The following is a 17,645-nucleotide window of genomic DNA, read 5'->3' on the forward strand; positions in this document are numbered from 1 at the left end:
TGCCGCCGCTTTTTTCCGGTCGTCGGTGATTCCGTTCACTAACAGGAATCCTTCGACCTGCCCGATGTATTCTTCCCAATCCTCAGGGAAGTTAGGGTCAAATTCCTTCAGTGACCCAATCTGCGCCATTCGGAGAATTTTTTTATTCTGCCGCGGCCGCTCGGTTGACTTGACACGTATTCGAATTCCGCCGCCTTTGCGCGACAATTCTGCCGATTCTCTGGTCTTCTGTCTATCCCACCTTCGTCGCCAGTTGTTTAGTTCTGATAGACGAGGACTCAGAGTGGTTTAACAAGGAATGAGTTTATTGAATACACAAAGTCAACTGCCAACTGTCAAATGTTGCAACCCTTTTATAGGGAAAGCGTTTGAACTGTAACCAATACAAACAGTCTCTTTTCCCGCTCCTTGGTTGTGGCGTCCAATGATTGCACCTTATTTTCCCGCTTTAAACCTTGCAAAGCTGCACTATGTTTGCAATCTCTTCCAAGGCCTATTGCTAACTATTTACATACATAACACTGTGAATGCAGCATTGGCAGTTTTTAAGAAGGGATTGGACAACTATTTGCCTAAAATGGTATAGATTTTTCTGCTTGATCAGTGGGTTAGACTAGAAGACCTCCAAGGTCCCTTCCAGCTCCGTTGTTCTGTGCCTCCATATAAACCCATTAGGATTATTATTTCAGTATTTAAACTGCGCTATATAAAAAAGAAGAAAGCCATTTTAGGAGTCATTTGCCAAACATAGCATATACTGAGAGTAAATCCATACCAGCAACCTTGCACTTTTAGACTTCTGCTAGTAAAAATGCTCAAATTCTTGGAAAAATGTGTTTTAATGGGAAAAAGCACACCAAATCTTTCTGTTGTATTATGAAAAATAATTATTTTCCTTGAAAACATGTTCTAGACTAAACAAAGATCTTCCATATACGTGCAAATTAGTACTATTGCACCTGGTAATTCATACAAACATTTCTTTAGCTAAGATTAGATATCCCACACCATCTACTATTTGCTGATGGAGGCCTTCTCTTAAACTACAAGTAATCTTTGACTTACAACCATTCATTTAGTGACCACCCAGTTACCACAGCACTGGAAAATGTGTCTTATGACCATTTTTCACACTTACGACCCTTGGTCATGTGATCAAAATTCAGACACTTGGCAACTGGCTCATATTTATGGCAATCTCAGTGTCCCCGAGTCATGTGATCCTCTTTTGCAACCTTCTGACAAGCAAAGTCAGTGGGGAAGTCAGATTCACTTAACGACCATTCACTAACTTGTTAGTTGCAGTGATTCACTTAACAACTGTGGCAAGGAAGGTTGTAAACTGAGGCAAAACTCACTTAACAGCTGTCTCACTTAGCAACTGAAGTTTTGTGCTCAATTATGGTCGTAAGTTGAGGATTACCTGTATAACATCCAGAATTTCTGGATACTTGTATGTAAGTCAAATCTAGGATAGGAAAGAACTCAAGGCCTTTTAGGGGAGTTTTAAACAGTGTGAGGAAGTGGAAAGTCTGCACTGTGGGAAAATAGCAAAGAAATTATGCAGAACATTATTTGCTGTAGACAGAATAGCAAATGAGAGACGCACACACAGACCCACATATAAACATTTCATGTGATGTGCTTCAACACGAACAAGCACCTTCTCATACGGCATGCAATTATTCTGAAAAATCCTTCATGTTTCTCTTGATGTTTACCTAGATAATTCAACAATTTTTACAGCAGATGGGTGCATAAGACCTACGTTGCTAATGAGAGAGTCCCACCTGCTGATCAGTGAAGCAGAAACTGGTTCTTAAGGTACAGGGGGGAAAAAACAAAAGGGATGTTAAAAAGAAGGCAGATGTCTACGAAATCTGGCTGACAATTTCTGAACTGTTGCCGAACGGAAAAGCCAGTCAAGGCTCCAGAGAGGAGAGATTAAAAAAAAAACCTTCCATTCCATCAATCTGTGAGTGATTCAATGTATATATTTTTTCTTTATCTTTCCATTTCCAAACTGTTCACAAACCATATAAAATAATGTAATTGTGGAGTGTTTGGTGATCCCAAAGCTTGATTCTTCACTTAGATTCTTATTAGTTTGCTGATGATGCTACCTAGCTGGGTAACGAAATGTCTACAAATAGACAGCTGATCTCAGAGAGCACCAAGGACCCCACAGTTCAACTGTAAACTACAGAAGTTCTCTTCTATTGAAAATAAACAATATGCACCATCCAGGGGCATCATGTGATCTCCATTTTCAACCTTCCCAACCGGGAAGCCAGATTTGCTGAAAGATTGCTTGGTAAATTTTAAAAACCATGGCAAAAAGGTTATAAAATCAGGTGTGTTTCACTTAACAGCTGCCTTGCTTAGCAACAGAAATTCTGGCCCCCAACTGTGGTCATTAAATCAAAGACTGTCAGTGCAAGATAAAACCTGCTTAGCTATCAAAGAAAGTTAAAATAGTATTATTTTTTATTTATTTTTTATTTTAATTCCATTTATATCCCACCCTTCTCCGAAGACTCAGGGCGGCTTACAAACTTAGCAGTAGCCTTCATTCTATGTATATGCCTGCTTATTAGGGCTTTCACACACACACCCAAGCGGCATTATTACAAAGTCAGCTTAATTGCCCCCAACAATCTGGGTCCTCATTTTACCTACCTGGAAAGGATGGAAGGCTGAGTCAACCTTGAGCCTGCAGGCAGCTGGTGTTACTTAAGGAGGCATTAGCCCACTGCTCCACGGAGGCTCTTAAAATATTGAGTTTTTTAAAAAAGCTATTGACTGCTACAAAATGCTTCTGGTGGGTTAGTTTTGTCTACACAATACAAGTTTGATTGTTGGTATGTTTATTGTTTCACAGCAATGGCAGTAACAATACTTGATATACATGCCATGATGATTTAAGATACGTTTGCCATATTAGCCTGTATATTAGCCAGTAGAAGTATCCAATCAGTAAAATCATGCAATCTATATTGGTCATAAAAGGAGAACACTAAAATTAAAATTTGCCTGGGGAAGTTAATTATCATTGATTGATATTTGCTGTTCTGTAAAGAGCCGTTACATTTTATTACCCATATAACATAAAATGAAAATGATCAGAGCAGCAATAATAATGGCAGCATTTTACATATCAATTTTAAATCGGCAATTAGGTTGCAGCGTTGCATAACCGGTAAATGAGGGTCTGGTAAATGAATGGCAAGTCTGTCTGTCCTCTGCTGACTCCATTCAAAATTATTTCAGTTCAGTTCAAAGGATTACTCTTTTAGACTCATTCTGAGATTTAAAAAAAAGCCTTCCAGGGCAGCAACCTGGCTGACCTTAGTTGTCTTCTTGGAGATTCCTTTTTCATACATGTGCCTTTTCCCCAAATTTACTTGTTTTATTGGCAGAATTTATTAGCTGTCAATCTGACCACATAGTTACCACAAATAGATGCAAAAGAAGGACGCTGAGAATTGAGAAGTTTTTTTTTGTTGTCAAAAGAGCAGACGTGGACCTTGTTTTTTTTCCCACTGAAGACAAAAAAAAGTATGGGGAACTATCGTTCAAAACTGTGTAGAACTCAGGTGTCCAAAGGTGGTTATGATAGTCATAGCGTGTGTCTTTCTGTATCAAAACTGTTCCTTGGTTAGGAGTTCCAGAGAGTCATAACTATGAGTCGGAAGCTGATCAGAAATTAAGACATTTGAGAAAGTTCTACGATTGCCAGCCTGATCCATGCTGAACTGAGGTCAAGAAGCTGAGTTTGAGTTCAGGGGTAGGTAGCCAGGAAATTATAACCTCAGCTTGATCACCAGATTCCCAATAGATCAATTAGAAATACGGTTTGTAACATCTTGCTGTCATACTTCCAGAAACCTAATATGGCCAAAAATATTAAATGTTTTAATGTTAGATAAACAACTCTTAGATAACAAGGAGTTCTTCTCAGTATGTGTTCCACCTTATCTTTGTTTTAATACTATGCTCAGAAGTCCTTTTTTAAACACTGGGTTTCTTGCCTTTGTCAGGAAAAAGCTGACCTCTTCTAAGCCTGTCACTCTTAGAAGATTCTGCCGTTTTCTGCTCACTCACTCCCTCGTGGTCTTCACCCTCCTGGTCTCCTGCAACACTGTGGTAAGAGGGAGGGATAGACTCCAAGGATGGCGTTTGAGACTCTTCCAGCTGTCGGATATAAGTTTCATTCATCAAAAGGGCAATGAGGCCTCCCTTTTCTGGAGCGTCCTCTTCCAGGATGTCACCGTCGGAGTTTTGGTGACGGTGTAAGAAGGAGGCCTGCTTCAGGGAACGTTGAAGCAAATGACTTCGAAAGGCTCTCTGGATGACCATAGCTGAAGCTTCCTCATACTTACGTCGGAGGGTGGTAGTGATTGGTTCGTGGGAAGCCCTGGATGGGTTAGCAGCCATGAACTTTTCCTCCATCTGTTGCTTGAGTATGTCCATCTCTCCGGAGTCCCCCAGAACCCTTTTGGTAAAAGCAAAGAGAATGTCCAAGCAGTGGATTCTGTCTTCACTGACCATGGGGAGATCCATTGCAATCAACTCAAGTCTGTTTGGCTTAGGGATGCGCAAGGGATCCACTAAAGCGTGTGCAAAGTCGGACAGCTCGGAATATGAAATAAATTGGGTTGCCTTGGGGTCAAACTTCTCCCATACCTCGTAAAATATTTCAAAGTCATCGTCCCCTAAAGGCTCCGTGCTTTCTTCTGTGGCCACGTTGAAGTTCTCCAGAATGACAGCGATGTACATGTTCACAACAATGAGAAAAGATATAATGATGTAAGTCACGAAGAAGATGATCCCCATTGCAGGGTTTCCACAATCTCCTTTGGAAGACGTTGAAGGAACGTTGAGCTTTGGATTACAAAATGGCGGTCCGGTGTTCAAAATGGGGCTGAGGAGCCCATCCCAGCCAGCAGAAGTTGTGATCTGGAAGAGGCAGAGCATGCTGTTCCCAAAAGTTTCAAAGTTAAACATGTCATCAATCCCAGCTTCTCTGACGACGTACGCGAAGTTGGCCATGCCAAAAATGGCATAAATGAACATCACCAGAAAAAGCAGGAGGCCAATGTTGAACAGGGCAGGGAGAGACATCATCAGGGCAAAAAGGAGGGTACGGATTCCTCGAGCAGATCGAATAAGCCGAAGGATTCGTCCAATCCGTACTAAACGGATCACCCGGAAAAGCGTGGGCGAGAAAGAGACTACAATCCCAGACAGTACATTACCTGAAAGGAAGACAGAAGGGATCAGATCCTTCCTCAGTGGGTGTTGACATAGGGAAAGAAAGAAAGAAAGAAAGAAAGAAAGAAAGAAAGAAAGAAAGAAAGAAAGAAAGAAAGAAAGAAAGAAAGAAAGAAAGAAAGAAAGAAAGAAAGAAAGAAAGAGAGAGAGAGAGAAAGAGAGAAAGAGAGAAAGAAAAAGAAACAAAGAGAAAGAGAGAAAGAAAGAAAAAGAGAGGAAGGAAGGAAGGAAGGAAGGAAGGAGAAGAAAGAAAGAAAAAGACAGAGAAAGCAAGAGGAGAGAGAAAGAGAGAAAGAAAGTGAGAGAAAGAGAGAGAGAGAAAAAGAAAGAAAAAAAGAAATAAAGGAAGGAAGGAAGGAAGGAAGGAAGAAAGAAAGAAAGAAAGAAAGAAAGAAAGAAAGAAAGAAAGAAAGAAAGAAAGAAAGAAAGAATCCTACAACTCTCTCTCCCTCTCTCTCTCTCTCTCTCTCTCTCAGAGACAGAGAGATTTTTATCTATCTATCTATCTATCTATCTATCTATCTATCTATCTATCTATCTATCTATCATCTATCTATCTATCTATCTAATTATCTATCTATCTATCTATCTATCTAATTATCTATCTATCTATCTATCTATCTATCTATCTATCTATCTATCTATCTATCTATCTATCTATCTATCTATCATCTATCTATCCACCATCTATCTATTTCCAGCGTAACCTACAACACTGAGAAGTCTCTTGTGCAAATACTAACAAGACCAAAACCGCATCTGATCCCATAGAACAGGGGTCTTCAAACTCAGCCCTTTTATGACTCATGGACTCTCAGAATTCCTCAGCCAGACATTAAAGGGCTGAGTTTGCCATAGAACAGGGGTAGGCAACCTCGGCTCTTTTATGACTCATGGACTTCAATTCCCAGAATTCCTGAGTCAGCAGAGCATAGCTGACTCAGGAATTCTAGGAGTTGAAGTCCATGAGTCATAAAAGAGACGAGGTTGCCTACCCCTGCCATAGAAGGCCATCCCAGTTCTACCACTAATGGGGAGCTTTATCTGCTTCCTTTGACTAAGTGTTGGGGACATCTTTGGGTCTTTGAAGAAGTCTTTGCAGGGTTTGGACCACAGCACCAGGTGCTACTGTCTCCTGTCTCGTTGGGAGAGAAGTGGACATCAAAATGCCTTTGAAGGTATATGGCTTACGTTGTCCAGTTGGGCACAGTGAAGAGCTGCAATAGAGATGTTTATTTAACTCTTGACACCACTGATTTCAGTAGGCACAATTTAGCAGGGGACTTGAAAGGTTTTTAGTGCTTGATTCTAGCTGGCATGCCAATAATAATAATAATAATAATAATAATAATAATAATAATAATAATAATAATAATAATAATAATAATAATAATAATAATAATAATAACAACAACAACAACAACAACAACAACAACAACAATAATAATAATAATAATAATAATAATAATAATAATATAAGATCAACCTACCTACAATTGACATGATCACAACCACCAGATCAAAAATATTCCATCCATTGATAAAATAGTAATGTCTCAAGGCCATCAGCTTCATGACACACTCAGTTGTGAACAGAGTGATAAAGAGGATGTTGATCTTGTTCAGCACATAGATCTTCTCCTGAGACTGCTCGTCCGCCTCCACCATCATTGTGACCATATTAAGGCAGATAAGAGTCATGATGGCAATATCGAACACTTGGTGAGTCACAATATCAAAAAGGAAGCCTTGGTACTTGTTCTAGAGGCCAGGGGAAGAAGAAGAGAAGCAAGCTTGCTCAGAATTTAGTGTAAAATTATTTGTCAACAGAAGTTCAGGAGTTGAACTGTGGAAGTCTTGGTGCTCTCTGAGTTTGGTTGGGGTTTTTTACAGACATTTTATGACCTAACTAGATAACATCATCAGTGGTAGAAGGGAATGGGGTTTTGCAGAGAGGAGGAGGAGGAGGAGGAGGAGGAGGAGGAGGAGGAGGAGGAGGAGGAGAAGAAGAAGAAGAAGAAGAAGAAGAAGAAGAAGAAGAAGAAGAAGAAGAAGAAGAAGAAGAAGAAGAAGAAGAAGAAGAAGAAGAAGAAGAAGAAGAAGAAGAAGAAGAAGAAGAAGAAGAAGAAGTTGTTATTGACCTACTCAAGACTGTGAGGTCCTTGGTGCTCTCTGAGCTTGATTGCTTGCTTGCAGATATTTGATGATGTTACCTAATTGGGTAATGTAATGTCTTCAGGCAAACAACCAAGCTCAGAGAGCACCAAGGACCCCACGGATTAGCTTGGAATAGGGCAGTGCCCACCAGAAATACATTTGGGGGGAAAAAGTGCATTGGACTTTGCACAAACCCAAATCATACAAAGCACTTTTCTAACTTTCCTTAGAAATAGTCTTTCATTTTTCCGTCTCGCAGAACAAAAAATAGTTGCGACTACTTTAATAACTCTGCTCATTAAAATCATGCTGAAAATGCTTTAATGATAGCACCGGCCCTCTGTGGTTTGTGCAACACCCAAAATAATTTTTTCATATTCTTTCCAAAGCAAGCACAGCTGCACTCATTATTTTCCAAAACCGACCCCCAATAATTTATGTTACAAATGAATGCAATCAGGGAATAAACTCTTGGTGCTTCTAGTGTTACTTTCTTATCTGTGTAACAAAGAACAGTTCTATACAGGTAGTCCTCAACTTATGACCACAATTGAGCCCAACAATTCTATTGCTCAGGGAGATATTTGGTGGAGCAGTGGGCTAATGCCTCCTTAAGTAACACCAGCTGCCTGCAATTAGTGCAGGTTCGAGTCCCACCAGGCTCAAGGTTGACTCAGCCTTCCATCCTTCCAAGGTAGGTAAAATGAGGACCCAGATTGTTGGGGGCAATTAAGCTGACTTTGTAATAATGCCGCTTGGGGTGTGTGTGTGAAAGCCCTAATAAGCAGGCATATACATAGAATGAAGGCTACTGCTAAGCTTGTAAGCCGCCCTGAGTCTTCGGAGAAGGGCGGCATATAAATGGAATTAAAATAATAAAAAAAATATTTATTGAGTGAGTGCCCCATTTTACGACCTTTCTTGCCACAGTTTTTAAGTGAATCACTGCAGTTCTTAAGTTAGTCAGACGGTTGTTAAGTGAATCTGGCTTTCCCATTGACTTTGCTTGTCAGAAGGTCGCAAAAGGGCATGACCCCAACATACTGCAACCGTTATAAATATGATCCAGTTGCCACGCATCTGAATTTTGAACATATGACCACGGGGATGCTGCAGCAGTTGTAAGTGTGAAAAATGGTCATAAGTTACTTTTTTAAGCGCCGTTGTTACTTTGAACTGTCACTAAATGAAATTTGTTTGTTGAGGACTACTTGTTATGATGCAAAAGAAAAAAAAACCCCACTGTTCTTCCTTAGGGCAAATCATCCCTCTAAATGCAGCCTTGGAAAAATGTCTCCTGAATTGCTTGCTGATGATAAACTTGATTATCCTGTCTGTACTGAAATTTCTGCCGCTTCTAATGTATAGTCTTAACCCTAAGATTCATTGGTTACTTCCCATCTAGATTACTGCAATGCGCTCTGCATTGGGCTGTCCTTGAAGACTACCCAGGAAGTTTAACTTTCACAGCAGGGGCACCTAGGTTTGCCCATGTAACGTCTATGTTGCGTGAGCTGCACTGATTTGAGGTTTTAAGGCTTAGGATTTTGTGATTATAGAAATGGCTTCAAATTTTGTGAAATGTAAAGCAAAAGGTGGAGCTTGCATTATCTTTGTAATCTACTGCACCCAAAAAAAAACCCCAAACCCCTGAGTAATCATTTTTTCTCTCTCTCCTCACCCTTTTCTCTTTCCGTTTCTTATTTTGCTAACTCGTATTTCTTCAATATTTTTAGCTTATAATGATAATTAATAAAAAAGTATTTAAAAATATATCTCTACCAGTCCATTAAATATGAATAATAATGATAAAATTATACTAATAAATATAATAGAACACAATAACAGAATAACAGAGTTGGAAGGGACTTTGGAGATCTTCTAGTCCAACCCCTTGCTCAAGCAGAAGAACCTATACCAGGGGTAGGCAACCTTGGCTCCTTCATGACTTGGGGACTTCAACTCCCAGAATTCCTGAGCCAGCATGTCTCAGCTTGGAAACTTCTCTCTTTCCCCTCAGCATGGCTGGCTCAGGAATTCTGGGAGTTGAAGTCCATGGGTCATAAACCGGCCTAGGCCTAAGCCAGAGGTAGGTAACCTCGGTTCTTTTATGACTCGTGGACTTCGACTCCCAGAATTCCTGAACCAGCGTGACTCAGCTAGGAAACCTCTCCCTTTCCCCTCAGCATGGCTGGCTCAAGAATTCTGGGAGTTGAAGTCCATGAGTCATAAACCGGCCTAGGCCTAAGCCAGAGGTAGGTAACCTCGGTTCTTTTATGACTCATGGACTTTAACTCCCAGAATTCCTGAACCAGCATGGCTCAGCTAGGAAACCTCTCCCTTTCCCCTCAGCATGGCTGGCTCAGGAATTCTGGGAGTTGAAGTCCACGAGTCATGAAGGGGCCAAGGTGGCCTACCCCTGGCCTATACCATTTCAGGTAAAGTAGGCTGATTTGAAGTGGGCAGCCTTATGCATTTTTGCAAGGGTATTCTAATGGTAATCCTTTGGAGAGTATTCTTACCGTTGGCCTTGGTATAGGCTTTTGAGGTTTCTTTGATCCCAGTTTTTTCATAGCATTATAGTACTTTTTTTGTTCTTCTGTCATAAAGATGTCTTGTCCACCAAAGTACAAGGAGAAAACACAACAAATATTACTGACAGTGCATTTTGCCATTGTTTCAAAGCCCACAGTCTATTTTTGAAACATCACTCATGTTTCCTTTCCTCTGAAGTCATGCCGAATTATTACAAACAAATCAAAAACTCTTTGCTGACCATATCGAAATCCTTAAGTTGTCCTAAAGCTAAGTTGCTCATTGCTCCAGAATTGCTATTTTGAAAACTAAGAATTAAAAACATGAAAATGTTTTCATCCCAATAGGGTTTGCCTCCTGGTATACATGTCCCAATTTTACTGCTCTACAATAGAATTGAAATTTTCCCATTTCCCCAAGCCCTGCCCCCCCCCCCGCAAAAGAGAACAAAACTGAGAAGATTTTCTCCTCTGATATTCACAGAAAACTGAGCATTTTCCAAAACTTATTGCAAAACTGTGGAGGAAGAATCTGCATGTACTGTATATATAAAAAAACTAAGTTCCTTTCTGCTAACAGGATAAAAAATGAATATAAATTGATACCTTCCACCTACAGAAGGTCACTCAGGGGTGGCACCCTACTAACTCTTGAAATTCTCTTTCCCGTTCAGCGAGCACAAAGCGAGACAAGAAACGTGGCTACTTATCTTTTTCTTTTGTTGATTAAAATTGTCAATAATGACCCCCACAAAAAGATTCAGAGTGAAAAAAGAGCCAAAGATGATGAAAATCACAAAGTAGATGTACATATATTTGCTGTACTCCCATTTTGGCTGACGCTCAACCTGCAAAAAATGAAGGACAGAGATGTGGCTTTTAGACTGGGTTTTTTTTAAAAAAAAAAATCCTCTTTATAGCTAGTCAAGAGCTGTGCTGGCTAGAGAAAAATCTCTTGGTGCAATCCAATATATGAACCAATACAGATATTAATATTTTTTCCACAGGTTGCAGTTACATAAAGATGAGTGCTGTCTCTCATTGTGAAACATCTAGAGGCGAGAACCAAACACTTCAACAGTTCCAGGGGTATCAAACTCAATTTCACTGAGGGCCGCATCAGCATTGTGGTTACCCTCAGGGGGCCAGGTGGGCGTGGCCAGGGTGGGCGTGGCCAGAGTGCGTATGGCCTACTGGGTGGGCGTGGCCAGCTCTGCATCGTTCGCATCAAGGTTGCCTATGAGGGCCTGGGCAGGAGTGGGACAGATCTGAGGGTCTCTGGGCCAGGGCCAAGGCAGTGGGGGGGCGTTCCCTCACTGTTTCCAGGATGGCTTCGGGGGCCGCATGAAACCACTTTGCGGGGCGGATCCGGCCCCCGGGCCTTGTGTTTGACATGTCTGCCCTACAGTTAGTCCTCGGCTTACGACTGATTGCTTAACACTGTACAGAGTTATGATGGACTCCCCCAAAAGATACTGATCATCCAGATTCAAAGTTCCAACATCTGGACCCCCACATCCCTGCTCTCATGTGACTGCACATTTGCTGCACATTTCTGCAGTCATATGACCATGATTTGCTATGTTTTTTTGCAGGAAACGGCCACTTACTTCAAATTTCTGGCAAAAATCTTCCCATTGAGTTCAATGGGTCCACTTAACGACCATGGTATTTAATGACCACAAATATAGTTAACAATGTTGTCAAGTTGGGTTGGTCATATGATGACCCACTTGATAAATTCCTAACAATGAGGACAATTAACCAGTGGAACAGCTTGCCTCCAGAAATCGTGGGTACTCCATCACTGGATGTTTTTAAGAAGAGACTAAACAGTCACTTGTCTGAGATGGTATAAGTTCTCCTGCTTGAGGAAGGGGTTGGACTAGAAGACCTCCAGGGTCCCTTCCAGCTCTATTCTATTCTAATAACAGACGTAACTTATGATTGCAATTCCAGATTCAATTTTACAGTCTTAAGTAGAGGACCATCTGTACCCCCTTGCCATTGTTCCAGGAAATTAGACACAATAAGTTTGGTTAGATCTCCTTGTTCCTGCAGAATACAAGAATAACTTATATTAAATCCAAAATGCTTCACTTCAAAAACAGAGATGTGCTTTATATTTTCCATTAGACTACACGACAACAGCTTCTTTCAATAGCATCTTTTTCAACTCACAAATTTTATTCAAAATTCAAGCTCCCGAAATTATGGTGAGACAGTAATTCAGTCTCAGTTTGAAGAGGAAGAATCTGCAAGTGGGTAATTACTGTGTAATTATTCAATTACTGTAAGGAAGGCTAGCAATGTCAAACTAATTTTAAAAAATTAGCAAGCCCTACATAATAACTTGAATTTCTACTTTGGCTTATCTGAAGCCTTCAGCTTTTCCATTAAGCTTCTCTCAATTGGCTCTTTTATTTCAACCATCTGAACATCATATACACATCTCTGTGATATCAGCTAATCTGGGAAGTTGGAAGAGTTGGGGAAACAACCCAAAATAAAGCAATAGCAAATCATTTCCATATTTCACCAAGTAAAAGACACGGACGTGTCCATGTGAATGGAGATCAGCTCATAGGTGGCATTACTTTACTGAGTTCTAGTTCTGTCTTAGGCATAAAAATGCCTGTGGGACTTTGAGCCAGTCATCAGGAGATTGTGAATTCTAGTTCCAACTTCGAAATGAAATCCAGCTGGGTGATTTTGGACCAATCACAAGGAGGAGGAGTAGTTCTAATCCAGATGACTTTCGCTCATTGACCAGGTGAGATATAGTTCTGCCTTAGGCATGAAAAACCATTTGGTTAACTTTGGACCAGTCCTTCTCTCTCAGTCCAATCTGCCTCATAGTGTTGTTATTGTGGAAAATAGGATGAGGAAGGTATTTTGAACAGGCGTCCTTGAGTTATTTGTAAAAATAATAAAGATGGGGTAGAAATAAACAAAGGAGCAGTTTGGCTTTAGTAACGCTTTGTTTATCTTGGATTCCCACATCACTCTCAACTTGGCTAGTAAGGCTGAAACTGAAGAAGCAGATGTACAGGGATCCAGAATCTCTGCCTTCCTCCAGTTCTCCTTCCAATTGCATTTATGGTGCTGGAGTTTCTGTCATCTGGGCACGGCTTCCAGATGACATATCCAGCCCGTGGGCTGGCAGTTTGACACCCCTGCACCAGGGGCTGAAGAACAGAGATATGCTGGCTTAGTTGTTATGCAGGCAGGAACCAAGTAAAAAGCAGCAAAAAAAAAGTTCTGGCTTTTCAAACCCTTGTTTAGAAACCCAGTGAAGATTCAAGGATGGGGGCATCTCCAGGAAATCCCAGGGTCTGCTTGGTGCATACCCCTTTCCTGAGCCTTCCTAGGACCAAGCACTTCTCCTGGCTGGCTCGCCTAAAATGTTATGCAGGATCTGAGGTGTGGCTTGGTAACAAATGCAAGAAATCAGAAGTTGCCTTTAAGCTTATGTGTTTATTCAGCTGAAGAAAAACGGGCCCCTCTAAAAGAGAGGAAGCCAGCCCAGGATGACAATAAATCCTTGCATTTATACTTTTTGATTACATAAGCAACCCACCCGGCAAGGCTAGCACACATAAAGAATTTACCCAGAAAGGCTGGCACACTATAGATAAGGTAAGGAAGAACAGAAATAGCTAAAGATGTTCTTTTGGGTGTTTCCCTAAGGGCACTGGGTGTTCTTGGGTGTCTTGGTACATTGGGTGTTCCCTTGGGGATCTTCCATGGCCCTGAAGTACCCAGAGATAGTGGGGCCATTTGCACATACAGTATATACTGTTATGTATGGGGTTTAAGCAACAGCTTGGCAAATACCACCAGGTGGCGCTGTACCATTACCATACTGGCTGCTTAGCTTTCGGCGGGAGATTCAGATGAACGGATTGGCCAAGAGCGTACCTGGCAAGGTATATAAGGGGTACAGGTAACCCCCTTTGTTCAGTTCAGTACTACCCACAATAAAGAGCTGTTGCTGTACTCATCTGCCTGCTGTCTTCCATGCAGTCCAGAACCCACTACACAATATATACAATCTATGCTTCCTCCGGATGCTTGGTCAACACAGTGGTAAAAGAAACTATGCTTGGCAGTTGGAAAGCTGACAGGCCAGGTTCAAGACTTGAGTATGACACAGGAGGGTGAGCTCCTGTAACTCGCCCCAGCCCCAGTTCAAAAGCTGCAAATGCGAGTAGATAAATAGGTACCACTTTGGTGGGAAGGCAACAATGTTCTATGTGGTTGGCACATAGTCATGTTGTCCACATGACCATGGACAATGCTGGCTCCCTCAGCTAGGAAAAGGAGATGAGCACCCAGCCCCTAGAGTCAGACACAACTAGACAGAAGAAACTTATTTTTACCTTTACACAGGAGCCATGGAACTTCAACCTTTGACAACTACACTGCCAGTAACTGTAATGGGATATGGAAATAACCTTGAGAGATCAGGCTAAGATGCTACCTAGAAAATGGTCAGATAATAGAGAGCATAGCCCATAGCTGCATAGTGGACAACGCAAGAAGCTCAAGAAGATCCCTCACAAAGGCTTTACTATAAACCAGAATTAGCTTACATGGCCATGCTTCCTGCTTGGTCTACCTGGCAGTTGTTGTGGGTTGTCTATATGGCAATATTTGTAATGGGATGAAGTTGAGGGAAAACAAACTAACTGGGTTCCCACAACAATGTACCACAAACTCTCATACCCTGTTTTAGTCTGCATGTTAGTCACATGTTTTGGCAGTGTGAGAAATTTAATTGTAAATTGCACGGGTTTAGAATGGTTTACCTAAACTACATATTTTCTTTCTCACCGTACATACTGGTAGTTATGTACATACAGTGTGAAGATAGCTTTAGAAAGCATCTAGATATGACTATCCTCCACAGAACCAAGAAACAGCCTCATACTTCATCTGACATTCACAGTGGCTGTGAACAGATTTTTTTTTATTTGATTTACTTTTTAATATCCCATCTTTATTATTTTTGTAAATAACTCACGCTGACAAACATACTCCTTTCTCCCCCTATTTGGGCTAAGAAGAGTGACTGGCCCAAAGTCACTCAGTGTCTTTCATGGCTAAGGTAGGACTAGAACTCACAGTCTCCTGGTGATTGGCCCAAATTCTCCTAGCCAGCTTCCATGCCTAAGGCGGGACTGGAACTCACAGTCTCCTGGTGATTGGCCCAGTCACCCAGCCAGCTTCCATGCCTAAGGCGGGACTGGAACTCACAGTCTCCTGGTGATTGGCCCAAAGTCACCCAGCCAGCTTTCATGCCTAAGGTGACACTAAAAGTCACCATCTAAAAGTCACCATTTCTATCCTGGTGCCTGAACCAATTAGCTCTTGAAAGATGCCTTATAAAAGATGCCCTACATTCCAATTGGATGGAGAAGGATAGTGTTGATTTAACACAAGAAGTAGAAAATAAATTTGTCCAAGACTTACTCCTGTTGAATCAACTGCTGCATACATTATGTCCATCCAACCTTTAAAAGTTGCCTAAAAGAAAACAAGAAAAACATGATGAAATAATTGATGCAGTGTAAAGAAGCTGTTGGACAACAGGCAAATAATAAAAGAGCTGGAGGTTTGCATTAGTCTCCATTCAGGACATCTTGGAGATAATCACACAAGTGGCCTCTTTTTCCTCTTAATATTTTTAAACCATTTTTTTATTATTCAAAACATTAAAATACAAACTCCAAAAGGGGAAAAAAGCATAAAAGCAAAGCAAGGCTATTAAACACACACACATAAATACAGTTAAAAAGAAAAAGACAGATATGGAGAGAGAGAGAGAGAGAGAGAGAGAGAGAGAGAGACCTATATAAACGTACATATTATAAAAAATGAAATAAAATAAATAAAATAAAATAAAAAATAAATATTTATTGGTTAAAAATTAGACACCTGTGGTTTTGAATTAAAAGATATGTCCATAAGTTATGTTTGTCTTCTGAAGATTTGCTTAAGAGTTTATGGTTGCCTTCTAGGATTCTTTTTAATTTCCCAGGCAAATCTACATTTTTTGAGATTCCCAGGCAGGATCTCAACTAAGTACTAACCCAAACTAAACCTACTTAGCTTCTGAGCCCAAAGCCTAGAAGATGCTGACCTTTTAGCTTAGATCAGGGCTGCCCCAGCTTGGCAATGTTAAGACCTGTGGAGTTCAGTTCCCAGAATTTTGATCACATGACCCTTGGGAATGCTGCAGGATCCAGGATCACCACAAAGAATATTGGTGTATGAAGAAAATCTTTTTAGGACTTTCGTGCTATTGGTTGACCAGCTCATCTACTTCTAAAACTTGTGTGAACAATGGAAAGCAGAGCACGAGTTAAATAAGCATGGAACTAAATTATGGCTGAGAAAGGAGGATAAATCTGCAAGAGGCCAGGTAGGATGGGGTAGTTATGTGCGTGTGTATAAAAGGGAGAAAAACCACACAAATTCTCAAACCTACCACTTGAAGAAGAGCCAAATAGCCCAAGCCAACGTTATCAAAGTTCACTTTAACGGTGGTCCAATACAGTTGTCCGGTGCTGTTTTTATTCTTGCAGTCTGACTTCCGCAAAATAATACTCTCATTGATAAAGCTATTTGTTTCAGTCCGGTTAATGCATTTTCCAAATTTTCCGGCAAACAAGCTGACTCCAACAATGCTAAAGATGAGCCAAAAAATCAGGCAGACAAGCAGCACATTCATAATGGAAGGAATGGCTCCAAGCAAGGCGTTGACCACCACCTGCAATGCGGAGGGAGGGAGGGAGGGAGGAAGGGAGGGAGGGAAGAAGGAAGGGAGGGAGGGAGGGAAGAAGGAAGGAAGGGAGGGAGGGAGGGAGGGAGGGAGAAAGAGAGGAAGGAAGGAAGGAAGGAAGGAAGGAAGGAAGGAAGGAAGGAAGGAAGGGAGGGAGGGAGGGAGGGAGGGAGGGAGGGAGGGAAGAAGGAAGGGAGGAAGGGAGGGAGAAAGAGAGGAAGGAAGGAAGGAAGGAAGGAAGGAAGGAAGGAAGGAAGGAAGGGAGGGAGGGAGGGAGGGAGGAAGGAAGAAAGGGAAGAAAGGGAGGGAGGGAGGGAGGGAGGAAGGAAGGAAGGAAGGAAGGAAGGAAGGAAGGAAGGAAATTTGATTTTTTAAAATTGATGCATCTTTTAGTTGCAGTAGCTGTAAATCTAAATCCTCTATTACCAAGATTTATTTATTTTTTTAAATGTTATTCAAATCCAGCTTAAAATTTTTTTTTAAAAAATTCCTATTCATCATTCTTTTAAAGATGTAGGTGTCATTAACTTGTAGTTTTATATAAATAAATATATTTTACAGGTATATTTACAGCAAACATGATAGTCAGGAAAACAGAGACATCATGAGGTAAATCGCAGAACACAGAGAAGAAAAAAGGTGTGTGGGGGGAGGGAAACTGCCCCTCCACACCCACAGAGACCAATCACAGCGCAGGTTGCCTCAGATGGGAGCCCGCCCTCTCCAATCAATCAACTCTAACTGTGTGTTCTGGTTGACTGCACAACCTCACTGCTCCAGCTACTAAATTTGAATTAAATTTCTTAAGAACCTTCCAAATGTAACATCCCAAAACTCTTTTCACTTTCACCACCGGTCGCATAGCGACTGTTGGAAGTTATGACAGATTTCCC

The 17,645-nt window shown here is 41.1% G+C and overlaps 1 protein-coding gene across 1 annotated transcript in view; it reads right to left on the bottom strand.

The window, feature by feature from the left end:
- Positions 1-4,011: 4,011 nt before the first annotated feature.
- Positions 4,012-17,645, bottom strand: part of LOC308679050 (sodium channel protein type 5 subunit alpha-like) — a gene marked incomplete at its 3' end in the record, with an annotated part of 63,439 nt that continues 49,805 nt past the window's right edge. Inside the window, exons 21-26 of the mRNA XM_081346285.1 lie at positions 16,459-16,740; positions 15,441-15,494; positions 10,676-10,813; positions 9,954-10,058; positions 6,765-7,035; positions 4,012-5,258 (exon numbers count right to left, since the gene is read on the bottom strand). Of these exons, the coding sequence (XP_081202411.1) occupies positions 4,012-5,258; positions 6,765-7,035; positions 9,954-10,058; positions 10,676-10,813; positions 15,441-15,494; positions 16,459-16,740 (2,097 nt within the window). The remainder of the gene's footprint in view (positions 5,259-6,764; positions 7,036-9,953; positions 10,059-10,675; positions 10,814-15,440; positions 15,495-16,458; positions 16,741-17,645) is intronic.

This window comes from Vipera berus, assembly GCF_964194415.1.
Source record: "Vipera berus genome assembly, chromosome: Z".
Taxonomy (NCBI): Eukaryota; Metazoa; Chordata; class Lepidosauria; order Squamata; family Viperidae; genus Vipera; species Vipera berus.